The 24,593-nt window shown below is 56.8% G+C and overlaps 1 protein-coding gene across 1 annotated transcript; it reads right to left on the reverse strand.

Moving 5' to 3' along the window:
• Positions 1-3,191: 3,191 nt before the first annotated feature.
• On the reverse strand, positions 3,192-8,772 carry GPR37L1 (G protein-coupled receptor 37 like 1). The gene is made up of 2 exons (XM_074163415.1): positions 8,089-8,772; positions 3,192-4,001 (listed from the first exon to the last, which is right to left on the reverse strand). The coding sequence occupies exons 1-2, from the start codon at positions 8,770-8,772 to the stop codon at positions 3,192-3,194; spliced, it is 1,494 nt and encodes a 497-aa protein (XP_074019516.1).
• Between the last annotated feature and the right edge of the window lie 15,821 nt (positions 8,773-24,593).

The raw sequence follows: 24,593 nt of genomic DNA on the forward strand, positions 1-24,593 counted from the left end.
GTGGCCCCCCTGCCTGTCCCAGCTGTTGCCAGAGGTGTTCGGCCCCAGTTAGTCTCTTGGGGGGCGCCACGCTGGCTCCCCATGTGCCAAAAGGCATTGCCTGCACCTGGCTGAGGGCTGCTGGCTCTGCCCCAGCTGAGGACATGGCACAGGGGGCCTGGGGAGAGGGGGACACATGGAGACGTGCGGGGGGCTGTGAGCGCCCTGTGCTCCTGCAGAGCTGCCCATCGGGCAGGGGGATGCTCTGCTTGCCCTGCGCCCGTGCCCTGCGCCCTGTGCTGGCCCCCAGCTCTGCTGCCCTGGCTGGGGGGGGGACGTGTGGAGCAGTGGGGCAGGGGCGGTGGGGCTGAGGAGGGGGGGAACACGGTTTGGTCCTTGTCTGCAGGTGGGGAGAGGGCGAGAGGAAATTTGGGGGAGGTCAGGAAGGCTGTGCCCATCTGTGCCGTGTGATGAGTTGTTGAGTCTCTGCAGACACAGCCTGGGGGGCCCGGCCAGGTTGTTGGGAGCCAGTCTGGGGGGGACGCGCTGGCATCGGGAGGGTGGGTGAATAGGGGGGTCAGGGTCAGGACAGCGGCACAGCGGGGAGGCAGCTGCCTGTCCCCAGCTCATGGCTTGGGAGAGGGTGGCAGTGGCCCAGGGGCGGGGGCTGCGAGGCCCCTCCTGCTGCCCCTTCCCCTGCTCAGCTCTGGGGCGGTGAGGCCGGGGTTTCTCTTCTGTTCTCGTTTTTGCAGAATTGCACAAAGAGAGGTTTCCTTTTTCTTTTTTTTTTTCTTTTTTTTTTTTTTATTTAATGAATTGTAAAGTGTTGTCACCCCCTATCCCCCTTTTTTTTTTTTTAAGAGATATTTTGGCTCAGATATGACCTCTGTTGGGAAATGATTCTTGTAACTGTACAATTTTTTTGCCTCCTAATAATAATAAATTAACAATTTTGCGTTGGGGGTGTGGTTGCAGTCACATTACTGCCTCGCTGTCGCTGCCACCTCTCCCTCCTCGGTGCTGAGCGTAGGGCGAGGGTCCCTGTCCCCCAGGAGCACCGGACACCTGCGTGGTTGTGCTCACCCAAGAGGTGCCATAGCCAGCTCTGACTGCTCTGGGTGCCTCATTTTCTTGGTCTGGGTGCAAAGATGAGCTCGGAGACCTCCAGCTGCCAGACCTTCCTCTGCCCCCACATCGTGTCCCAGGGCAGTGCAGGGCCCTGCTCCAATGCTGGGTTTGGAGCGGAGCTGCTTCAGGGCTCCTGCACCCTCGCCCTCTCCCCTCGCCCACACCAGCTCCCTTCTGGGGGTCTGTGGCCACTGCTGGTGGGGCCACCCCTGCCCCATGTCCTCTGGGCAGTGGCCCCCTGGTTGTGCTTTCTGCCTTGTGGCGGCCTGCCTGGGTACCTGGGCACTGGGGCTGGGACCACCGGTGGTGAACCCCCGCCCGTGGGGTATTCTGCCTGCAATGGGGCCGTATGTTGCCTGCAGATGGTGCTGCCTGTGCCCTCCCTGCACCCCCCCCCAGCTCTCCTCCCCACACACCCAGCCCCGTGGGGCCGCAGCAACAAGCCTGGCTTTGTTCGCCCTTGGCCCGGGCTCAGGACGGAGCAGCACGGACCAAGCGCATGAGAGCTGCCCTCCCTCCCATCCTCCCACTGCCACCGAACCACCCCCCTCCCCCCAGGGGACCCCGCTCACCCCATGGGTATGCAAGAGTGTCAGGGCATGGTGGGCAGCCTGGGCTCTGCACCCCCCCGTCATGCCTTGCCAGGACGAGACCCCCTCTTCTCCCTGGCTGATCCCAAACTGCAGGGCCCAGCACTGGCAGGGGGGTTGGGGGGAAGGAAAGGAAAAACCCAGTTTTGTGCTCTCGGAAGAAAACTGGGGCTTTTGTTTCCCTGGAAACAGGGCTGCGAAAGCAAAGCCCGGTGGGTGTTGATGCCGCACAAAGCCCACAGTGAGCCCCTCGCATTCAGCCGGCCATGGCAACCGTCTCCCTCGCCCTGGCATTTCGCAGGCTGGGGTCGGTGCCAGCAGCAGGACAAGGAGCTTTAACAGCTCCGGCAGACAGGGCTGGTGTGGCCAGCCTGTCCTCAGCCCGATCCCACCACCCCGCCTGCTCCCCAGGACCGCCCCTGGGTGCAGGAGTCTTGGGCAGGGGGTGAATGTGGGGCTTGGAAACCCTGATGCCCTCAAACCATCCTGGTATAATTTTGTCCCCACGATGGGCAGGCGGATGAAGGCCAGGAGCCCTGCACAGGGGATGAGATGTGCTCACCCCCTCGGGTCCCCAAGGTGTGCTGGGGGTGGTGGTCCCACATGACCCCCCCCCTGCACTTCATGGCAGCACTGTGCAGCAGCAGCACCTTGGTCCTGTACAGTGTGGTGAGAAACCGGGTGCCTTGTAGGCTGCGGGGCACTTCAGTCCAGTGCTGTGCTGGCTGGGCTTTACTGGGACCAGTTTGAGTCCTACGAACCACCCCAAGCCTGGTGCTTTGGAGGGGATGCTCCCAGGGGCTGGCTTGGCACCAGCTTCACCCCAGAGGGAGGAGGGCAGAGGGGCCTTTCCCCATTGCCCTTTGGTGCTGCCTGACCTGTTGCCGCTGCTTTCCTGCCCCCTGCTGCCCATGCCCACCCCAGAGCCCCCAGGTTTTAGGGAAGAGCCGTCCAAGTACTGGCTCTCCAGATCTCTGCTCGGCGGAGCCAGACAGCCGCGTGTGCGACGTGCTCTAGGTTACTGGTTTATTGAGCTCTTACGGGGCACTGCTTGGATCTGGTGGGATGTGGTCACTGGGACCTTCTCCTACTGTGGGAGGGGGCTGGCAGGAGCAGACGGGACAGGAGACGAGGGCAGTTTGTGTTTGCTGTGTCCTCTGCAAGCCACCATGGAAACCCTCCGTAGTTTCAGATGGGACCTTTCCAGCGCAACTCCATCTCCAGAGCAGCAACCCCTCTGAGCCTGGTTGGGCAGCCAGGATGGGAGGTGCTGATGTCCTTGCTGGCCTTTGGGCAGAGGCAAGAAGGCCGCCAGCGCAGCCACGGGGACTGGGGTTTCAAGTCCCACTTGCCCGATGTGGGGTTTGAAGCCCATGGCATAGCCCCCTGAGCTGTCTCTTCTGCTTGCTCCACGTCCAGATATGGGCACTAATGGCAAAACGTTTGGTCTTGGGAGGAGGTGGTGGATTGATCTCTACAGCTCCCTGGTGGCGCTTAGCAAGGTGTGCCGAGGGCCAGAAGGGGTGGAGGGGACTCCCGGGGCTTGTCAAAGAAGATGGAGGAGGACATCTCTGTTTTGAGCTTGCTGTCAGCACTACCCTCGCTGGAAGCAGCGTCGGGGCTGCAGCCCTCACAGCAGCAGCAGCAGCAGTCCATGAAGGCCTGGCCCAGGGGTCTGCAGAGGCACAGGAGCAGGACGGGCGTTACTGAGCACTTGAAGAATAGGAAGAACTGGTTGATGAGGTTGAGGAGGTCCAAGGTCTGCTTGGACATGTCAGGGGACATGTAGGCCACCACGATGTTGCAGACGTTCTCAGGAGTGGTGCAGAGCCCATAGATAATAGTCAGCCCGATGATGGTGCAGTTCAAGTGACTCTCGCACTGACTGTGCTTGGTCCCTCGGCACTCAGTCTTCTCGGTGCCACTGATCCTCCGGGTCACCAGCTGGCAGCTCACAGTGAAGAGAATGGGCAAGCAGAAGTAGCAACCGAAGTACCACCACATCCGAGCATTTTGGTAGGTGAGCACCAGTGAGTAGACAGACTCGGGCAGGTTGGACGAGGGTTTCATGGTGCAATACTCTGTCACCACGCCAGACACGGGCGATGTGTCCTGCGCCAGCTGCCAGAGCAGGATCTCTGGCACCGACAGCGTCATGGAGCCCACCCAGATGACGGCCAGCTTGGCGATGATAGACTGGCACTGCTCGATGGGCCGGGCACTGGCCTGGGGGCTGGTGGCCGCGTGGAACCTGTCGATGCCCAGGGCACAGAGGCTGAAGGTGGTGACTCCCAGCGATGATACCTGGTGAAAGGGACGGCAGAACAAGTGGGCCGTGCTGCAGAGACATCACGGAGGGCTTGGCTTTACCGAGCTGATGGCAAACCCCTGGCTACCCAAGACCACAGCCCAGGACCCTCCAATGTTTTAGAGGCGTCACGGCCTGTGGCTGCATCCCAGGGCTGGAGACAGCTTTCTGTGACTCCTGAAATGGCAGTGAATAAAAATGTCCCTTGACCCATTTGTCCCTGCCCAGCTCCCTTTTCTGCAGAAGGGAGAGGTTTTGCTGGATGTCTGTCTGTCTGTCCAGCCAGGGCGGGAATAGCAAGATTGTCCCTCAGGCTCTTCCTCTATTCTGGGTAGCACTTGGAGAGGAAAAGCAAAGACCATCACACCCGCCAGCACCTTCCCAGGGTCCCCAAGGCCCCCCAGGTGCCCCAGGCTGGCTTGTTCCTGCCCTGCTCTGCTGAGCTGCCGCCTGCTTCCCGGACAGGACAAACGAGTTGAAGGCGCCGTGTTCACAAATCAGCTTGGGGCAATTTCCGCTGCATTGAGAACTGCAGGAAAAACATCCTGTTTGCCAAAGGGAAGAGGCCAAAGGAGAGAGGGGAATTGCGGTGGCTCTGGGAGGGCTGGCAAGACACCGAGGGTCACAATCAGCAGTCGTGGTCCCGGCTCCAGAGCTGCAGCTTTGCTCGGAGCCAAGTCCCACAGCCCTCGACCAGGAAAACGGCAGTCACATGCTGGTGCCCCCCAGCCCTGTAGCCATTTCTGGTCTCAAGAAGCCATCAAACGTCACCCTGTACTGAAGGGCCTTCTCAGCACTCAGAAAACCATCATGCAGGGCTCTGTATGATGCCTGGGCAGGAGCCCTGAACACGTCTGGCACCATCCTCCTACAACCCCCAGCCTTTTCCAGTGGTCCTGGGTCAGCCCCTTCATCGATGCAGAGCGCAGGAGCCCGTGACCAGCACTGATGCCAAACACCCAGCGTCACCATTCAGTTACGCACAGCAGCAGCCCCCCAGACACATCAGGGCAGTAGCCCAGTGTCATCATGCTGCACCCAGCACCACCGCCCAACAATGCTGCTCGTGTCCCAGCTCCTCTACCCAACGCCTAGAGCCACCAGCACCCTCGCTCTGGCCCACAGCCAGCACACCCATCGCACTTGCCCAGCTCCCTGGTTAGCACCTGCAGCCCCCCCAGCACTGCTGCCCTGCTGCCTCTCCTCTCCCCCTACACCCTCCCGTGGGCTCTTCTCTCTCTCCTGGTCCCCTTGGTCCTAGCATGCAATTCAGACAGAGCAGAGCATCCTTCTTCCCCAGTGCCCTAGCAGGCACTGGTGCCACTGGTCACCCCAGGCACATCCCTGCACACTGCCTGGCACCAGGAGCCCATGTAGCCAGCTCTCCTCCAAAAACATGGCTTTGTGGCCCCCTTCCCTCTCCCGGCAACCCCTCTTCTCCCCCCCCCGCCTCTCAGAGGATCTGATTATCTACAAAGTGGACAGAATATGTGCTCCTTACAGAGTTCATCCAGCAGCCCAGAACGCTTGCACAGCCCCATACAGAAAGGCAGCCCCATTAACTACTGGGCTGCAAACCGAGTCCTCTCTCATGGCTGACTCTTTGCTTTGGATTTAGCTCTGGTCTGGCCGTGCCCTCCCACTCAGGCTGAAGGGTCCATGGTGCTGGGTCCCAGGTGAACAGAGAAGCCCTGAAGCCCCTTTCAGCCCTTGCTCTGGGGCCCAAAGGCAGGAGCACAGGGCAGGATTGGCAGTTGGGGTGGCAGAGCGGGAATAGCCTCCTGGGTGGACCACACCAGGACCGTGTTCCCCACGGGGCTGTGCCATGCCCATCCTTCAGCAGCCCCAACACCCCATCGACCTTCCTGCCTCCTTTGGGGACTGACCTGTCCCAGGGGCACCTCAGTGCTGCTGAATCACTGCACCTGGAGGTGCCACCCCCAAGGATCCCACACAGGGACATGGCCAAGGAGCCCATGGGCAGCTCAGAGACAAGCCATGGCAGACCCTCCTCAGAAAGGGGTCTGGTCTGGGGACATCACCCTTTCCTTCCCATCCCCAGTTGGGGCACTGAGTCTGCCTGGCTGGGCAAACACGGGTCCATATTCCTGCCCCTCTCTGAGTCCTCCTTCCACCTGGCCGCGATGTCAGGGGCCTGAGGTGGAGGACAAGGATGGGGCAAGCACTTCATTTAATAGAGGCTGGGTTGGGAGACCTCCAGAAATGAGTAGCTCCTGCTTGCGGAGCAGGGGAGAGAGTGCAGAGAGGTGGGGGCTGCCCATCTCCATCTCCTCCAGCAAACACCACATTGTTGTGCTGGGCTGCCGCGGGCAGGTTTCGGGCTGTGCCTGGCAGGCCATCCTGCATGCAGGTCCATCACCCCAGGCCTGTGCCCAAAGGACCTGGAGGCATCGCTGAGGTCCCCTGCTGGGGGTGTGCACAGCCAAGCCATTCGGCAGCATCCAGGGGCCCCCACACCTCTGCAGACTCTGCACAAAGGCACAGACACCCGGGAGCTGACTGTCACAGTGCCGGGGTGATGGAGCAGCGGGACAGAGCAGGACCACTGGTGGGCAGTGGTGGCCTCAGACTTGCTCACCTCACAGCCCTGCTAGTGGGGGGCGTGCCAGCCCATCTACCCCCCCAAGCCCATGCTGGAGTCACCCCAATGCACAACTGCTGTTGGGTGAAGCAGGAGAGGACAGCCCAGCCACCCAGGGAGTGGGATACAGCCAGGTCCTGCACCCGAGAGCCCTGTGGGTCCCAGCAAAACCTGGACTGGGGAGGGGGATGTTTGGGAGGGGTTTGTGATGGGACAAGTCAATGTCTCAGGGCCCTTTCTTTGCCCGCAGTGACTGAGCTCCTGGCAGCCACAAGCTTTCTCTCTCTGAATGCCAACGACTGCGCTCTGTCGCCTCTAGCTGTTATTTCTCTGAGCAGGCTTGAGCCCTGCTGCACAGACAAGTCTGGCGATGAGAGATGGCCAGGTCCCAACCCAGCATGGTAACAACCCTGGGAGGAGCAGGGCTGGCCTGGGCACGGGTGCTGAGAGGTGCCAGTGGTCCCACACAACCCAATCAGGTTTGGGGACAGCGAGGGCGGCAGCCCTGGGGTCCTCGGGAACATGCCATGGCCTCAGCTTGCATCTGGTTTTCATACGTTGTTGCGGGCACTGACCATGGGAGTAGGACCTCAGTGGGATGGGCAGGTTTTGAACCCTATCTGGCCTGACCAAGCCTGAGAGGGTCTTCAGGGACCTGGCACTCTTTCAACCTTCTCTGATCACTTCCAATCATTTGTTTGCACCTTTCTTTGATAAACCGGGCTCTGGAGCCCCAGAAAACACACACGGGCAGGCGGGGTCTGTCTGTTGTACACGGACATGGAGGGGAGCAGCCTGACCCCAGCCATCCCTGCAGGATGGGGAGATGCCCCACAAATGCGGATTTGTTTTCAATGCAAGAGCAGAACCATGCAAAACCATGCTATCTGGGGTGGTTTTAGTCATTCTGCCTTCCCCTGCCACCACAGTCCCTTCAGCCTTCTCAGTGGGTCCCCAGTTCACCCTGAATGTGGCCAAACAATCATGCATTGCTTGAGGACAAGCAAAGAACTCAGGTTCCCAAACATAATCCCTGGTCTCTCCCACCCCACTGCTGCTCAACACTGCCCCACCTGCAGCCTCCTGCCCTGGGGACATCCTCAGCAGCCCACCACGGCCAGTGCCGGGCCAGCATGCTGTGGGACTGAGCCCACAGGCTGGGGGCTGTCAGACAGCAGGACAGGGACAGACAGACAGAGGGACCCCATGGACAGAAGCCCCCATGCTGGCTGGACAAAGGAGGGTTTCATAGGCTCTCCCCAGCCCTGGCAGTGTTGCTGCTGGCTGCAGAGCCCAGCACAGAGGCAAAGGGAAGGTCAGTACTGGGATTGTCCTTCAGCTCCTTGCTGTGCCCTACAGTAGGGGTCTCTGGGGCACACAGCCCTTGTGCCAGGCCATGGGCAGCATGAACTGCCCCCAAAGCACAACGGGAGAGTGGAGACGAGTCCTTGAACCCTCCAGAGCCCTGTGCAGCCCCTTACCTCCATGAAGGGAACGATGCGACAGGACACATCCCCCAACAGCCTCTTCTTGGTGATCTCGTTGAAGATGACTACAGGCAGACAGAAAAAGAGAATGAGGAAGTCCCAGAAAGCCAGGCTGGCCAGGATGGAGTTCCAGGCACTCTTCATGTAGTAGTTGTGCCACACAATGCACATCACGGAGAGGTTTCCGATGATGCCCACGGCGAAGACGATGAGGGACAGGAACATCACAGCATAGGCGCTGTAGGAGTTCTCTGTCACCGGGTACAAGGGGTTCTGGATTTGCAACCGTTTGTCAGACACAGTGGTGAGATTGGCTCGGGGCTCTGCCCCCTCGCTGTCTGTGGGGACTCCTTGCTGCTGCTCAGATGGGTCTGTGCTGGATGGCAGCAGGGCCTTGGTTGGGTGCAGGCTGGCGGAGTTGAGGGGCCGTGGGAACTCCACCCGCACCCCCGGCACGTAGTGCTGCACTGACTTGGAGTCCTCCTCTGTCCCCCGGCGCAGCCTCTCCTTCTTCACCTGGACCTCTGGACTGTCCCGGGAAATCATCGGCAGAGTCCTAACTCCATCTGCACCCTGGCCATGATGGGTGCTGCCTTCCACAGCCCTGCCCTGCATCGCTGCAGCCCTCGGCATCAGGAGCATCAGTAGCAGGAGGACAAGTGGCAGCAGAGAAGGCATGGTCGCCTCTGCACCTTCTGGAGAAAGCGTGTGGTGGGAGACAGAGCAGCCCCGAGCGCAGGGACCTCGGGGCTGCAGGCAGCGAGGGAGTGATCCGGAGGAGCAGCCGGTCTGTCTGGCTCCGGCCGCTGCTCTGGGCTCTCCGGAGAGCTCTGGACAGAATAAAAGCCGCGCTGGGGAGCAGCAGAGCCAGGCCCTCTGCTGGTCACCCACCCGCTCCCAGGGAGGCTGCCAAGCTCTCAGAGATGTGCCAGCGCTCAGGCCAGGCAGCTCGGCATCCCCCGGCATCCCTCTCAACATCCACACCCAGCATCCCCTGACATACATCTCCCCCAACAATCCCCAACATCTCCCCAGCACCTCCCAACATCCCTCGACATCACCCCAACATCCCCCCAACACCCCTCAACATCCCCCCAGCATCTCCCAACATCTCAGCTCTTCCCACCCCAGGTCTCCCAAACCCTCCCCCCGAGCAGATGGCACTAAGGATGCCCAAGGTGAGGTCTGGCACTGGGCACCATGTGGCGTGTCTTCTGTACACTCAGACTGGACTCAGGATGCCCTCGAACAATAGACCACCTCCCCGGGGCTGGAGGGTTGACAGGGCTGCCCTTGGCGGGAGGGTGAGAGGAAGGACTGGCTGGCCTCAGGTCACATCAGGGTGTCAGATCTGCTGGCCCAGTTCTCCCAAGGTTTCTTGCTGCTTTCCCTACTGCCTTCCCACCTGGGGCAGGGGTTTGAACAGAACTGTGGCTCCTGATCCCCTGTATCTATGACTTCTCCCCATATCCATCACCTCTCCTTCACACCCATCATCTTTCCCCCTTTCCATCACCTCTCCCCATACCCACCACCTCTCCTCTGTCCAGTCTCCTCTTCCCCTACCTGTTATCTTTCCCTGTGCTGTCACCTCTTCTCCATGACTGTAGGACTGGAGGGACCACGGCCCCTTGAGGGACATGCCCTGTGGCATGTAGGCAGCCCATGGGGAAGCAATGCCAGGCTTGAAGCAATGGGGCTACCCCAGACCTGGGGAGCTCGAGGAGTCTGTCCCTCTCCTGCACAGAGCAGTGGCAGGGGCTGGGACGCCTCAATCCATTGCAGCCAGCAAACAGCAGCTTCCCCCTAGCTGGGACCCCCCTGCAGTTTCCATCTGGCCCCATGCCTGCTCTTCCCCGAGCCAGAAGGGCCTCTGGGCTGACGTCCCGGAGCGCTGAGGGGGACGTGGGCCTCTTGCTGCATCACTGCGAGCTGGGGAGCTGATGGCAGTGGAGCCAGCGCTGGGAAACTGAGTCCCAGAGCTCAGAGGCTGCGTGTTCCAGGTGAGCTAGCAGGACATTGACTGACATAGGTTTCAGCGGTGCGATGCTCCTGCTCCACTCAAAATCACATTGTACTCAGCTGGCCCTGGTGCTCCTCGGTGCTCCTCGGTGCTCAGCCACCGCAGCTGGGCTGGCGGAGACTCTTGTTGTCCCACACCCCTCCATGGTGGGGCAGGAGGAGTCTCTGCCCCAAAATAATTTGGCTCAGCCAAGTGGAAGCACTTAGTCCCTCCTGCGGTGGAGCCGTTGTGTGTGACAGTGCTGGCCGGCAGAGGCCACAGGAGTCAGAGGCACACCAGCAGCCGGGTGCTTTCGTTTGAAGTCCCAACCTCTGGTGGGCCCAGGGCCCCGCAGCAGGAGCTGGCAGAGGTGTCGGGCTGCTCTGCTCTCCCACAACACTTCTTCTGCAGCCAGGTGCTACTCTTTGACTCTCAACAATGCTATGATTTTTGAACATCATTTGGATATTTCCAAGGGGGAAAGGAGGATTTCAGCTCTACAGAAGCAGGGTTCTACAGGAGCAGTGGCAATGCCTGAGGTCTGTCCTGGGTGCAGAGGGACCGGTGACTCAAAGTGATCACTGGCCTGATGTTAGTGGAGCCCACCAAACTTCAGAGGAAGAATGACTGAGCCTGAGTGCAGTGACAACCCGAGGATCACGCAGGACTGCTGTGCACTGCCAACGGCTTCAGGTGCTCTGGCTGCAAGGACACAAGGGGATCTGTGAAAGATCAGGGGACCAACCCCAGGGTTCATGACTGCTCTGGCCTTGGCCCACCATCCCATACCTAAAATGAACCAACTGTTATTCTTAGTGGAGAACAAGCCCGAAAAGAGCTGAACTGTGTCCAGTTTGCACAGGGGCACAGTGTTGTGCCCAGATGTGGGGATGCCAGCAAAGCCAGGGCATGGGCAACTTGTCCAGCCAGGCACTGCCAGCATTTTAATTAAGTTTGATTAACTGAAGGACGGATAACATGAGCTTGCTCCCCAGTGAACCCACATTGCTGATCCGAGCTCCCTCTACAAAGGCCATGAAAGAGAGATGGTGGCATCAGTCCCCACTTGCAGCTCAGGGAGTGATGCCATTGCACCTTGGTGAGGCTCAGAGGAAAAGCACGCTGCCTGGTGACAGAGCTGAGCGAGGAATGAAGAACAGAAAGGCAGGGCTTGGGGCAGGAGGACAGAGAAGGAGGATGAGGGCTTTCCTCAGTGCCCACATCGGCTCAGAGGAGGGAGCCCTCGGTGCGCTCCTTGCCTGCCAGGAGGGATGTGGCTGCTCGCAGGGTGCTGGCACCCAGCACCCTCCCGGTGCAGGGCAGCCGGTTGTTTCCCTGTAAGGAGAGGGAGCTATTTTTAGTTTCGTTTCATGGCTGTTGCACAACGGCCAGGTGTGTCACGGAGCTGCCTGAAGACAACAGCAGAGTTCACTGGGGCAAGGTGACACTTAGGTGGCACGGGAGTGACCTCGGGTGGGCTCTGTCATTCAGGGAATCACTGCCCAAGCAATCTCTTTGAGATGCTCCTTTTCCTTCCCTTTCTATCCAGCAGCTCCCGGTCAGCATGGGTCCCTGGCTGACCTCAAACTGGGAGCCAGACAGCAGCCCTGGAGACTATTTGGGAACCGTGCATTTATCTTCCCCAGCCCAAATTCACAGACAGATTGAGACTGTTTCTCAGGAGATGAGTGTGTGTCTGGGCTTTGCAGACATCTCCTTGGAGGTACTTTATCAGAGTCAGAGCTTTCCATTGTGCACAGGGGCATGGCTGAGGTGTAGGAAGCTTGAAAGCCTGGGCAGCAGTAAGATAGCTGTACCCATGAGCATAATGCCGTGTGCTGAGATGGACAGTTGGACGGGTGCTGTCTGCAGGGACCTGGGACTGTCTGTGTATGGGATGAGAAACATTTTTGCTAGGAGGTGACAGCACCAGTGGTGCTGAGCTGAGTCTGCAGGCAGGCTGGGAAAGCAGGGTGGCAGGGACAACCTGCCCTGTTCCCCATGGGATGCGCCTCCCTGGCACCCTGGCACTGAGGCCAAGGTCCATGACCTCCGGCAGCTCTGTTCCTCTGCACGGCCCTGCTCGTGCTGCTCTGCACCTCCAGCTTGGCAGGTCTGTGCCCTGCCAAGTCGGGGTGTTACAGACCATCCTCACCAAGGGCTCTGGGAGATGCCAAAGCCATCCACCTTGTTGCCTGCTCTCAGCAGGAGCGTGGCCCTCCTCAGATGCCAAGAGGGAGTTCAGATCCAGCGCAGCTCACCTCTTCCAGAGCCTTGCAAGTGGGGGATAGCCCCCTGTAACTACAAACGGGCTGAAGTGGCTGAAGAGCGGGCATGCTCAGACTCAATTTCAACCCCCATTTTGCTCCCTTGATGAAAACACTCTTTTTCTTAAATCAGTATAAATGCCAGAAACCCCCCCTGAGGCTTCAGCCTGCCTTCTGGTGAGCTTTGATGAACTCCTCAGGGCTACCACAAGCTATCTGACAGCACAGAGCAGAAGTGGGTCTGCCCAGGCTGCCTTGCAGACATGGCAGGGCGAGCTGCTCCAGACCCCCAACCCCCACCGTGTCACCACGGGTGCCCCTCGCCCTGTGGCATCTTGCACGTCCATGTTGCTAGAGAGACTAGAGGCAGACGAGACCCAAATACCCAATGAGAGGAAGAAAATGGCTGGCTTTTGTTTCCAGCAAACAGTCCGGGCTGTGCGGGAGCAAAGCAATAACAGGGCTGGTACACGCCTGTTTGCCCTGTGCTGTTAGTGATCTCTGTGGTTCCTTGGAAAGGGGGGAGAGGGCAGGGAGGGGACGTGGTAAACAGGGACGGCTGGTGCGGGCAAACCAGTGCCCAGGCAGCTCCTGCTCTGAGGGCAGGGCTGTGCCAGGTGGGCACAAGTGAGGGGCTCCCCACCACTGCTATCACCCCTCATCCTCAGTGAAGATGCTCCTGTGTGATTTTCATGCCCTGGGACAGGATGATGAAACACTCCCACTGATAATGCTCTCTCCCCCCATCCTGTGTTCCCGACCAGCCCAGCATCTGCATTCATCCCGGCTCCTGTGTCTCAAAATTACCTCCCAGTGTGGTGGGCTGACCCTGCTTCACTCAGTGCTTTACAGTGGTGCTTGGAGTTCCCATCAGTGTCCCGATGGCACCGATCCTGCGAGCTGCTGTCTTCTGCAGGGGTGGTATGCAATGGCTCAGCCCAGACTTTGGGGGTTTTGGGGGTGAAGGCTGTGATGTTTGACCAGCTGTTCCCAGCCCACCACGGTGTCACCAAGCTCCACCCAGGAGCCTTGAAAGGTTCCGGAGCCTGTGGCTCCCCCTCCCCTGCTCCCACCTCTCCTTCCCAGAGCTCGTGAGGAGCCTCTCTGGTCCGACCACAGACACATCATGCTGCGCTCTCCACAGCCAGCACTGCGGGAGCAAACTCGCTCCCCGTGGCCTCCCCAGTCACTTGCGGGATGCTGGCTCTGCTCCCTGCCAGCAGGTTTCCGGTAGTCACTGGGTTTTAACCAGGACATGGACACTCAACCCCATTTTGCAACCAGGAAACCAAAATGACGGAGGTATTTTCCTTGAGCCACAGTAGGAGGCGAGTTCCCGGGGCTTCCTCACACGGGCCACCGCGGGGACATCCGGGCTCTCTGTGGGTCGCTGCCGCGGTGCCGGATGCAGCCATGTCTGTGCAGGGAAGTGTTAACGGCTCGTGTGAGCAGGGGCTGCATTTCCATTTGCGACAGGGCAGTCAAACTGTGTTCAGGGGGAGGAACCAAGAACCCAAGTCAAGTTCAGGTCAGGGCAAGGCAGTATTTTCCCATGGAATAAAATGAGCGATGGTCTGGGAGCAGCAAGAGGCCGTTTGGAGAGGCCTTGAGCTTGGCCCCTTTGTTGGATCCCATTTGATGATTCACCCTCAAGTTCCCTTTAAATGCACGAGGACTCACAAATGCAAAAATGCAACTTGGAGCAAAACCACTCAAAAGTTTAATGTAGAAAATAAACCATTTTCAAGTCCATCACCTTCTTCTTTTGGGGGGGACGCCATATTTGTTTTCTCCACTTGCCTCAATGCAGGCCCTCCAGCTCTAGTAATAACTCCTCCATTTTTCCCTGCTTTGGGGTCAACCTCATGCTCCTTCACTGCTGTGTCCCCCTGCTCTGGCCCCCTGCAGCTGGGGCTTCAGAGCCATATAGAGCTTGGGTTTGGGGTGACAGTTACACAGGGACTATTGCAGCATCCCCTCTAAGTTCTGGGGGACGACAGCTGGAGAACTGGTGAAAACCACCATGGGGCAGGGTTGTGGGCTTGTCACCTCCTGTTTCCTAGGGTCACTTTCAGGGTGCTTCGCATCCCTGACTGCTCTCAGAGCACAGCTGGGGCTCCAGGTGAGCAGGAGGAAGGTCTGGGGGAGCTTCGAGGGCAGAGAGCCTGTGTTAGGTGGCTTGTGCTGGGGCTGCCATCCCCACTTGTGTCGGCAGAGGGAGAGGCAGATTGGGTGACCTGTGACTGCAACCCACCTGGCCTGCCAAAACACGGGCGCTGGGGAAACACTGGTGGAAAATAACCTGCCTGCAGCAGGACGGATGCCGAGCAGTCCTGAGCAAGGCACAGTGCTGGCCTCCATCCATGCCCTGCCTGAACCATTCAAGGTCTCCAAGCAAAAGTCAGGATGATTTGTGCTTACAGGGAATACCACGGTTTGTCTCCCTGGAAAGCAGCGAGGAGGGAGCTGGCCTGTTGTCAGTCTGTGCCTGGGTGCGCTGCTCAGGACGACGGGTGCCCCTGGGCAGGGGCGATGGACCCCCCTGAGGGCTGCTGGGCTTCGAGGCTGGCAGCAGGGTGGTCCAGTGGCACAGCTCCTGCGGGAGGGAGTCTGTGCCCAGCACTGGGCACAGATGGGCTGGGAGCTTTGTGAGAGCTATGGTGCATCCAGGGAGACCTGGTGTGCAGGCAGTCCTGCCTGCAGGGAGCAGCCTGGCAGGGCTTGAACTCCTGGGGAGGGATGGCCACATCTGCAGTGTTTCCATGCTGCAGGGGTGCCAGTCAGAGACGTCCTGCCCCACCCCACATCTGGACTCGGTCTCCTGAGTGGCCTCTCCTGGTGCCCCCCCCCCGCCTTCAAACCAGACAGTTCATCCTCGCCATCCTGACCAGGTGCTGCCCTTTCTTGCATCCATGGGCAGCACCTGGCCACAGCGGCCAGGCCTGATGCTGTGAGGTCCTGAGCACCCCCAGAAATGTTCATCTGTGCCAACATTGGCCATCAGACACTGCGGAGCTGGTGCCACTGCTTGCCCATTCCTGTGGGGTGAGGTGTCAGCACCCGGGGCTGGCAGCAGGGTGGGCAGCGGGGACTGTCTGGGCACCGACCCCACCGATGCCTGGCTGGGGACCGGGGGACCCTTCCCTCCCTGGGGGGCATGCTGGGGGGGCTGGCAGGGGCGGTTTCCCTGCTTTTTGTGCACGGAGCCAGCAGTGTGTGGGTGCCAGGGGCAGGGTCCAGACACCTCGTCTTTGCCCCCTCTGGCTGCCCACAGCTTACGCAGTGTTGCTGCCCCCCCTCCCAGAGAGACTGGTCCCCAGCCTGCCGGTGGGGAGTGGGGCACTGCAGTGACACTTGGCAGCTGCTGTGGGCGCCCCACCCTGGGTGGGGATGAAGGTCACCGTGCAGAAAGTTCGGCTGTTCGCTGACAGGAAAAATGGGGAAATTCCCTGCTCTGCTCATGCAAATGAGGGCTGGGGCTGGGGACCCTGTGCCCCCTGCAACTCCCCTTCCTTCTCCAAGCCGCAGCAGGGCTGGGGGCTCCCGGTGCTGCCCCCACCCAGGCCACCATCATGGCAGACCAGATGCCCTGAAACCTGTCCTCCACCCTGGAGATGTCCTGGTCACAAGGCATGGCTGTGTCCCCAGGGCAGCACACACTGCCCACAGCCTGTCCATACATCTGGGTGGGCTGTGCCCATGCCCTGCCAGACAGACACCCCCTCCTGACAGACCTACTCTCTGGGGCCAGAGGATCCTTCGCTGGAGACACAAACAGGCAGGGCCAAACCAAGACCCCAAGGACCATGGGTGTCCCGTGGAGCTGGTCACATCCTCATCGCTGTGGCCAAGGAAGTGGGGCAGAAGACAGTGCCCAGGGACTGGGAGGGAGGAGCTCCTGGGGAGGGACGGGCATCTGTCTGTGCTGTGTCATGCAGGATTGGTACCTGTGCCCACTGCAAAGTGCTGGGCAACGTGGTGCTGGGGTTGTGCTGATGTTGTGTGGCCAGGCCTCATCTGATGATGGGGTGGGCAGGACCCAGAGATGTACACAATCAGCACTGCACGCTCTGAAGGTATCTACAGAGCAGGCTCAGGAGAGGGCAGAGCATGGGAAGGGAATCACCTAAGCCTTTGCGTTACAAGTCCTGTTTTCCAGGGCTGCACTACTGCCTGGGATGTCTGCAGGACGATGGATAATGCAGGGAGGGAAAAACCTTCCTACCAAGCTTGTTATCCTGCGGAGGAGGAACTGGACTCCCTGCATCTTGGGATGCCCAAGTTATAGCCACAAGGACACAGCCACGGGCTGGTGAGATGGGCTCCATCGATGTTGGAGCTGCTTTACCCCAACACCAGCAGCATTAGCAAGGCCATCCAGAAGCACAGAGGTGCAAACAGTGTAACACTGGTTACACCGTTACACTGGTTACACTGTTACACTGGTTACACCGTTACAGTCCTGTAACCAGCGGTGTCCCCCAGGGGTCAATACTCGGTCCAGTCTTGTTCAACATATTCATCAATGACCTGGGCGAGGGGACAGAGTGTGTCCTCAGCAAGTTTGCTGATGATACCAAACTGGGAGGGCTGGACGACACTCCAGAGGGCTGTGGCACCATCCAGTGTGACCTGGACAGGCTGGAGAGCTGAGCAAGGAAGAACCTCACGAGGTTCAACAGGGAAAAGTGTAGGGTCCTGCACCTGGGGAAGAAGAACGTTAGGCGTGGACCTGCTGGAGTCAAGTTCCGAAGAGAAAGATCTGGGGGGCCTGGTAGACAGCAAAATGACAATGAGCAAGCAGTGTGCTCTTGTGGCCAGGAAGGCCAATGGAATCCTGGGCTGCGTAGGGAAGAGTGTGGCCAGTAGGTCGAGGGAAGTCATTCTCCCCCTCTACTCTGCACTGGTGAGACCACAACTGGAATATTGCATCCAGTTCTGGGCTCTCCAGTTCAAGAGGGACAGGGAACTACTGGAAAGAGTCAGCAAAGGGCAACAAGGATGGTTCAAGGATTGGAGCATCTCCCTTATGGAGAAAGGCTGAGAGAGCTGGGAGTCTTTAGCCTGGAGAAGAGAAGGCTGAGGGGAGACCTTATCAATGCTTATAAGTATCTCAAGGGTGGGTTGAAGGAGGAGGGAGCCGGACTCTTTTCAGTGGTTCCCAGTGGGAGGACGAGGGGCAACGGGCACAAGTTGGAACATAGGAGGTTCCACTCAAATATGAGAAAAAACTTCTTCACGGTGAGGGTGGCAGAGCCCTGGAACAGGCTGCCCAGGGAGGGTGTGGAGTCCCCTTCTCTGGAGATTTTCAAGACCCGCCTGGATGCAGTCCTGAGTAACATGCTCTGACATACTCTAGGCAATCCTGCTGTAGCAGGGGAGTTGGACTAGATGATCTCTATGGTCCCTTCCAACTCTAAAAATTCAGTGAAATTCAGTGAAATTCAGTGAAACAGTATTCCTGAGGCCACTGGCATGGTCCATCTAAAGCTCCAAGCCCTGCTGCCTGTGGTCAGAGGTGTCAGCCATGGCCGTGGCAGCTGGCCAGCAAGAGGGAGAGATTGTCCTCTCCCCAGGGATGGAGAAAACCCCAGGCTCCCTGTGAAGTTTTCCCCGCTCTCCTTGTGACTCAGTCTCACGCAGTGAATTGCTCAGCACTGAGACAATGACCCACACGGCCACCAGTCAGCAGCCCACAAAGGGCTGGATCTTCTCAACACTGCAGTAAGGCAGGAGCCAAGAGCTTGTAAGATGTTCTCCCCTAGATTCAGGGCAGTAGCTCCAGCTTCACACTGAAGCCAGTGGCCCTGAGTCACCAGGTGACACAGCCACTCCAGCTGGTATCTCCCAGGTGTGGCAGCTCAACAGGTGACGTGAGGCCAGCTGGCTCACGAGCACAGAGGACATGGTGATGCAGTAGTAATTGCAGCCTGCTGCCGATGGCACTTGTCACTGTAGGTGGGGGATATCTTTCTGCTACTCACAGCTTTGGGGAATTGTTGTGGAGCTGGTAAGACAGACTGCTTGGCTGGCAGATGTCACAAGTCTCCCAGGATTTGGACCATTTGGACCTGGGAGAAGCTGTCGATCTCCAAAGAACCCTTTTGGTGCTGTCTGAGGCTCGTGCCTGAAGCAGACTCCTCATCCCCCTGTCCCTGACAGCGTGGCCATGGACACGTTCTGCTGGCTGCCATGTACTGATTGTCATGCTGGGAGCTTCCCCGCCTGCTCCACTGAGGCAGATGCACCAGCTGGTAACAGAGCCAGCCCCGGACCCTGCATCCCTGTGAGCAGTGAAGAGCTGTGCTCCCCAAGGCCACAGCACCAAGCCATGGGATCCTGGAGCCCCCAGATTGGGGATACACCAAATACAGCAGTGGAATGCTGCAAGCATAGAATCATAGAATTGTCTAGGTTGGAAGGGACCTTTCCTTTCCTCCATTGAGTCCAACCATCTACCTAACACTGACAAAACCCATCACTAAACCATGTCGCACATTCAGGATGGGGAGAAAGAGTCCCTGGGACATGCTTTGACTTTTTCTGTTGCTGGTGAGCACTTACAGACAAGGTGGTTCCTGGTAGATGCTGTACAGGCAGAGAGGGCACGTTCAGGCTGAAGGGAAGCGTGCCACAGGCATGTCTCCCACTGGGGACCTGGCCACTTGGTGCTGGACAGCCATAGGCCCATTGGCCTAAAACTAGAGATGCTGTTTCTTTTCCTTGAAAAACCTGACATCTCCATCTCCAAACTGCAGAAGATCTGATCATCTCACTGTATGGGGGCAACCCTGGGGCTGCCAGCAGAGACCAAAGGCGGAGGGGGCAAGAGAGAGAGTGGGATGCAAATGGTGATACCCCATGAGCATCATGTGTGGCAAAGCACTGGATGATTTCCAGCACCTCAGGACCTGGCATCCCTTTACCTGTGGGGTGCTGAGTGAGCCCCCAAAGAAAGGAGGGGGGAGCAGAGAGCCAGCGCTGAGCAGAGCCAGCAGGGCACAGCCAGGCCGTTCCTGCCCTGCATGCCTGGGTCCTGCAAGCTCATGGTTGTGGGTGTGGAAAACCCATGAAATGTGGGAATATCTGGGGTCGTGTCCCTACTCCCAGCACTTGCTACAGACTGGCAGATAAGCTGCCGCGGGCAGGTATTTGAGCTAGCACCATGCCAGGCTCCGGGGCCAGTGGAAGGGCCGGCTGCCAGGCAGATGGTGACGCTGCCAGGCGGTGCAAGGACACTCCTGCCAGCAGATCGTGGCACCAACTCGTCAGACTTTTGTGGGAAAAGCTGTGTGAGGATGTCCTTTCCCTTTACATGGGGCACGCAGGGCTCTGTCTTCACTGGGACAGGGCAGCAGCCTATTTCACCAAATGTGCTGGGTTTAGAAATAACATGTTGAGGAAAGTAGTTGGAAGATTTTAATAGGACATTTTCCAAAAGTAGTAAGGAAGGACATCGTTCAAATAACTTTTAACCTAGAATTGTGCTTAAAAAGGTCTTAAAACCCCACCTGGTCAAACCAGCTCCCATCTCTTCAACCTAAACTACCAAACCTCACTTGAAGAATTTTTTGCTAATTTGCTGGGCACTCAACAAACCCTTGGACCGGATCTAGCCTTCTTAAATGTGCTGCTTTTTTTGCAGAGTGGCCCTCTTATGCCTTGTAGTAATGCAAATGCTCCTTTATCAAATGGCAACACTACTCAGATGGGTTTCAGTGGATCCCAGGTTGAAGCTAGTATGGGCGAGCACAAAGCAAGGGTCTTGGCAGGATCATAGTGTAGACTGTAACCAAAAAGATAAAATTGGCTGAAGTATGGATGGAAACATCCTAATGTGAAAGAACCTGAAAAAACACCAGGGATTTTGCGAATGGCTTGTATCAATAACCAGCAGTGGAAGTGACCACAGGCAAACTGATAAACACTGAGAAACGCAGTGTTCATACTGAGCTCAGGAGGCCTGTACTCTTGTAACAGGAGGATGATGCCAGCAGATACCCTGTGGCTTCCTCCTATCCCACCACTTTGACAGACAGCAGCCAAAAAAGACACCCAAAATGAGGATGAACTGACAAAAAGCAGCTCTGCCTGACTCTTGCAGAGGACAAAGTGAGCAAGGTTTGGAGGTGAAAGATCCTGCCATAATAACTGTTGATGCCTGTCCAAAACCTGCCCAAAACCTAGTTTGTCATCTCCAGTTGAGAGGATCCCATGCAGAGAGGACTTGACTCCTGAAGGCCTGGCCATACCCCTTGTGCAAACACATTGGGGTGGGAGAGACCAGCAAGAAGAGTGAAAGACTGAGTCAGGTTTGTTTAAAATAGAAATCCCCCATCACCAGGTTCTGGCACTGAGTGTTGTTAGATGCTCAAAAGTAAGTCACTGCTTCTCCTGTGTTTCTGCTCAGATCTCCAGTTTGATCAGTGCTGCAGTCCTGGTTAGGAGGTCAGTAGTTCATTGGAGACAATTTCTGCTTTGAGGTAGAGTTTCAGTCCCAAATAGTTCCTGGCACCTGGGGACAAGTCTGTGATTTTCACTGTCCAACATAGTTTTTAGTCTATGATGCCTTTCTCTGTCCATCTCATCTCCTCTGCCACTGGCAGAGATACTGCTGGTCCCTAACTCGAACGTATCTTTGGGCATTTTTTTAATGAGGTTTGTTGAAATGGCACTCTGTTTGCTGAAATGACTTTTTTCCCTATCACAGTTCTCTCACTTTTGTTCCTGTCATTCTTTTGAGGATGCTGAAGTTTTCTGAGCTCAGCCTGGAGGATGGATGGACCCTTCTGTACCCACTGGTCTTTTCCCACTCCGTGAGTGGGAAGTGACAAGGCCGTTAACTACTGGGTGCCAGCACCTGACCAGTCACTGCAGGGGGAACCAGGTCTCAATAGCCATGTGCCCAGCCAGCCCAAGGTCAGCACAGTGGCACAACACTCAGGGCATTCACATGAGAGCAGCCTGGTAGCAGATAAACTCTGGGGGAACTGCAAGAGGAAAAAGCAGTGCCCAGACACAGAGGGGAAATATTCTCCTCCTCCCAGAGGAGCAAGGAGCCCTGCAAGATGCACCCACTGTAGCTCCAAGCCTTCTTCTCTCTCCCTCTTTCCCTAATCCCAAAATTTCTGACCTTGGATGTCAGAATGCTGCCAACCTGCTGTGCCAGAAGGAGGAGCTGAGCCCTCCCGGGTTGCTGGGCAGGCGTAGGTGGTATCTGTAGGTGGTATCTGCAAACCTGTGAGTCAGGTTGCAGGAATGCAGTCGGGATGGAGTGGCAGTGGAAGGACAAATATGCACTGTGCCGGGGGAGCCCTGAGTCTGTGGGGGATGGTCAGAAGCCCTCCTGCCCACGCCTGCACCTTGCTGTGAACACACACACCACCTCTGCCGATGTGTACCCTTGTACAACCCCTTTCCCTACAAACCACAGCTCCCTGCAGTGGGGATGACACAGCAGGGATATTCTCCTGTGTGAGCCTCTCCAGCCAGAGATGTGCTGGGTTTCAGCAGAATTAGTGTGTTTGGCAGCATGGATCCTCTCTCAAGCATTATCCTCTTCTTGCAGTGTTGGAGACAGGGTAAGGAGAGCAAGTGCTGGGTAAGGAGGGCACTCCTGGGCTCTATGATGCAGAAGCAATGCTGTCTGGCAGGGAGGAACCCCAGCCGATGCAGCTACACTGCCCTCAGGAGACCCCCTTTCCAAGACCTCCATCTGTCTGGGTAGATTTGAGCACTGCACAGCACCAGCCATTGCCTTCTGCAGCACAATTTCCAGCTGGCAGCCGCTGTGGTGGCTCTTTGCGGCTCTCCAGGACTTCAAAAGGGTCCTGCTGTGGTAGGATCCAACCTTACCCTCCAAGACTGTGTCCCTAGCTGCTGCTAGAAGCAGCATCATCAGCCTGGCCAGCACACCTTCAACTCTCTCAGCTCCCAAACAACAGTGCTGAGTGAATGCACCTCAATTCCAGGAATACACCCAGCCAAGTCACCAGGTGGTGTTGCAGAGACTGAATACCCACAGACACCAAGGCATCTCAGCCCCACACAACCTGGGTATGGACCAGCCCCAGGAAAGCCCTCCAAGGCCATGCCAATGGGATGCAGGCTGGGACTTCCACTCAAGCAGTACCCAGCCTTTGGGCCAAGCACATTGTCCTTGGGGAAGGGGATTTTGGTTTTAAACCAAACTGACTTGTTCTCTCATGTTGCCACTCTCCCAGTTTGGCTTATGCCCCCACTAACCCACAGAAGGGGTCTGGTCAGGTTATCAGTGTGTGGCACCTAGGATGAGGGATGGTAGCAGATGGGTCTTCAATGTATCTCATGGGATCCTATTTATTGGCTCCAGCAAACTGGTGAGGACAGGTCTTTAAAACCCTTTAGGAATCAACCATTTTCATGGCAGCATCTTTAGCCTCTGATCCTTGCTCACATCACCCTCCAAGAGCTTCAGGCAGGGCTGTTGCCCTTTTTCTGGCAACAGGTGCCATCATGGTGTTGAGGGAGGCAGAAGATGTAACGGATGTGCTTGCAGCTTGTTGCCATCTTCCTGCTATCAAAGCACAAGTCTTCTGCTGGCGAGTCCTCTACACCCAGGCCTTATCAAAGCACAGCCATTAGTGGAGTGATAGGATGAGGGGGAACAGTTTTAAACTGAAAGAGGATAGATTTAGATAAGATCTCAGGAAGAAATTCTTTGCTGTGAGGGTGGTGAGACTCTGGCCCAGGCTGCCCAGAGAAGCTGTGGCTGCCCCATCCCTGGAGGGGTTCAAGGCCAGGTTGGAGGGGGCTTTGAGCAACCTGGTCTGGTGATGGATATCCATCTTTAAGGTCCCTTCTGACCTGAACAATTCTATGATTCTATGATCTGGGCTGATGCAAACACCAGATTTCTCAGCATCTGCCTGATGTTGATTGTGCCCCTGGTTATCAGTGTAGGCCATTCTCATAATTTCCTCTTTAGGGTTTCTTCCGGTGCTTTCACACCCAGACATTCCCACACACACTTTCTCCATGCCAGTCTCAGTATATCTGTTACATAACTCAACAAGCAGGACAACAAACCTGGTCCAAAACGTTATTCTGATGACCATAGCAATGTCTTGGACAGGAAAATTAGCAGCATAAAGCCTGCAGCAATAGTTATGTGCAAGAAGAGGGACTATCTTAAAATTAAGAAACTAAGCAAAAAGGGGAATTAAGAAATTAAAGGCAGCCAAAAGAGTAATATATTTACCAATAGCATGGGCATTATGTAAATATGATACTGAAGGGACAGAGTAAATATACACCGTCTGCCAAAGAGGTTCTAGCTGTATTATAGCAAATGTTTTTAAAAAGCAAGTATGGGAGCCTGTTGGAAGTAAAGTGATATCTTTGAATAAGCCATAGCCATGTCCAAACAAGGCAAACAGCAAAGAGTGTAAATCTGGGCAAGTGAAATGTAAAACCACAGTAAGACAAGCCAATTTTTTTTTTTTTTGAGAAACAACTTGCTAAAGGCATAACAACTAACTTTCAAACATGTTTTTTAAGTACACAAAAGGTGGTTGCCTGCCAAAGAGGCTGGAGTTAACAAACGATGGAGTACAACAGGAACACTCATGGAAGATAAGCTGTAAAGAGAAGTGAGATGAATCCTTCACATTGTTTTCCCAGCAGAGGCACCCAGGGGTTTCCCAGGCTGGACTCTTTCTTCACAGTGAAGAAGTTAGATGAGGTCCCTCAAATGGGGATGGTGGTAGAAGAAAATTTCAGAACATGTTAGTTTACATGAATGGAGAGAAAAAATGCCAAGGCCTTCATGCAGAAAAATGTCTTCACACAGAGGCTTGGGGAACTCTGGTGGTGCTGCTGACTAGCAGGGGATCCACGGCATGTGGTGAGCAGTACATTATGGGGAAGAGTCAGAGTGATTTTGGCAGTGAAATGCTCTCTAAAGATTGAGCTCACCAGCTGAGTCTCAGGGGGAATCCTTTCTGGAGCCAGTGCTGCTGATGGCATTAAAAGCTACAGAATGACCTTATGGTGACAAATCATTGCTGATTAAGTCAGTACATATCTGATAATGACAAAGACAGAGCTTCTCAGGAAACCCCCAGTGCGGGTATGATGGAGTAGGAAAGGACCTTTCTGCTATCATGTGCTACGCCAGCTGACCTAGTGCTACAAAGGGAGATTCAACAACAGAGAGGTAAGGAGCACAAGTGATGCCTCATGCCCATTTC

Source organism: Numenius arquata, chromosome 24 (genome assembly GCF_964106895.1).
Source record: "Numenius arquata chromosome 24, bNumArq3.hap1.1, whole genome shotgun sequence".
NCBI lineage: Eukaryota > Metazoa > Chordata > Aves > Charadriiformes > Scolopacidae > Numenius > Numenius arquata.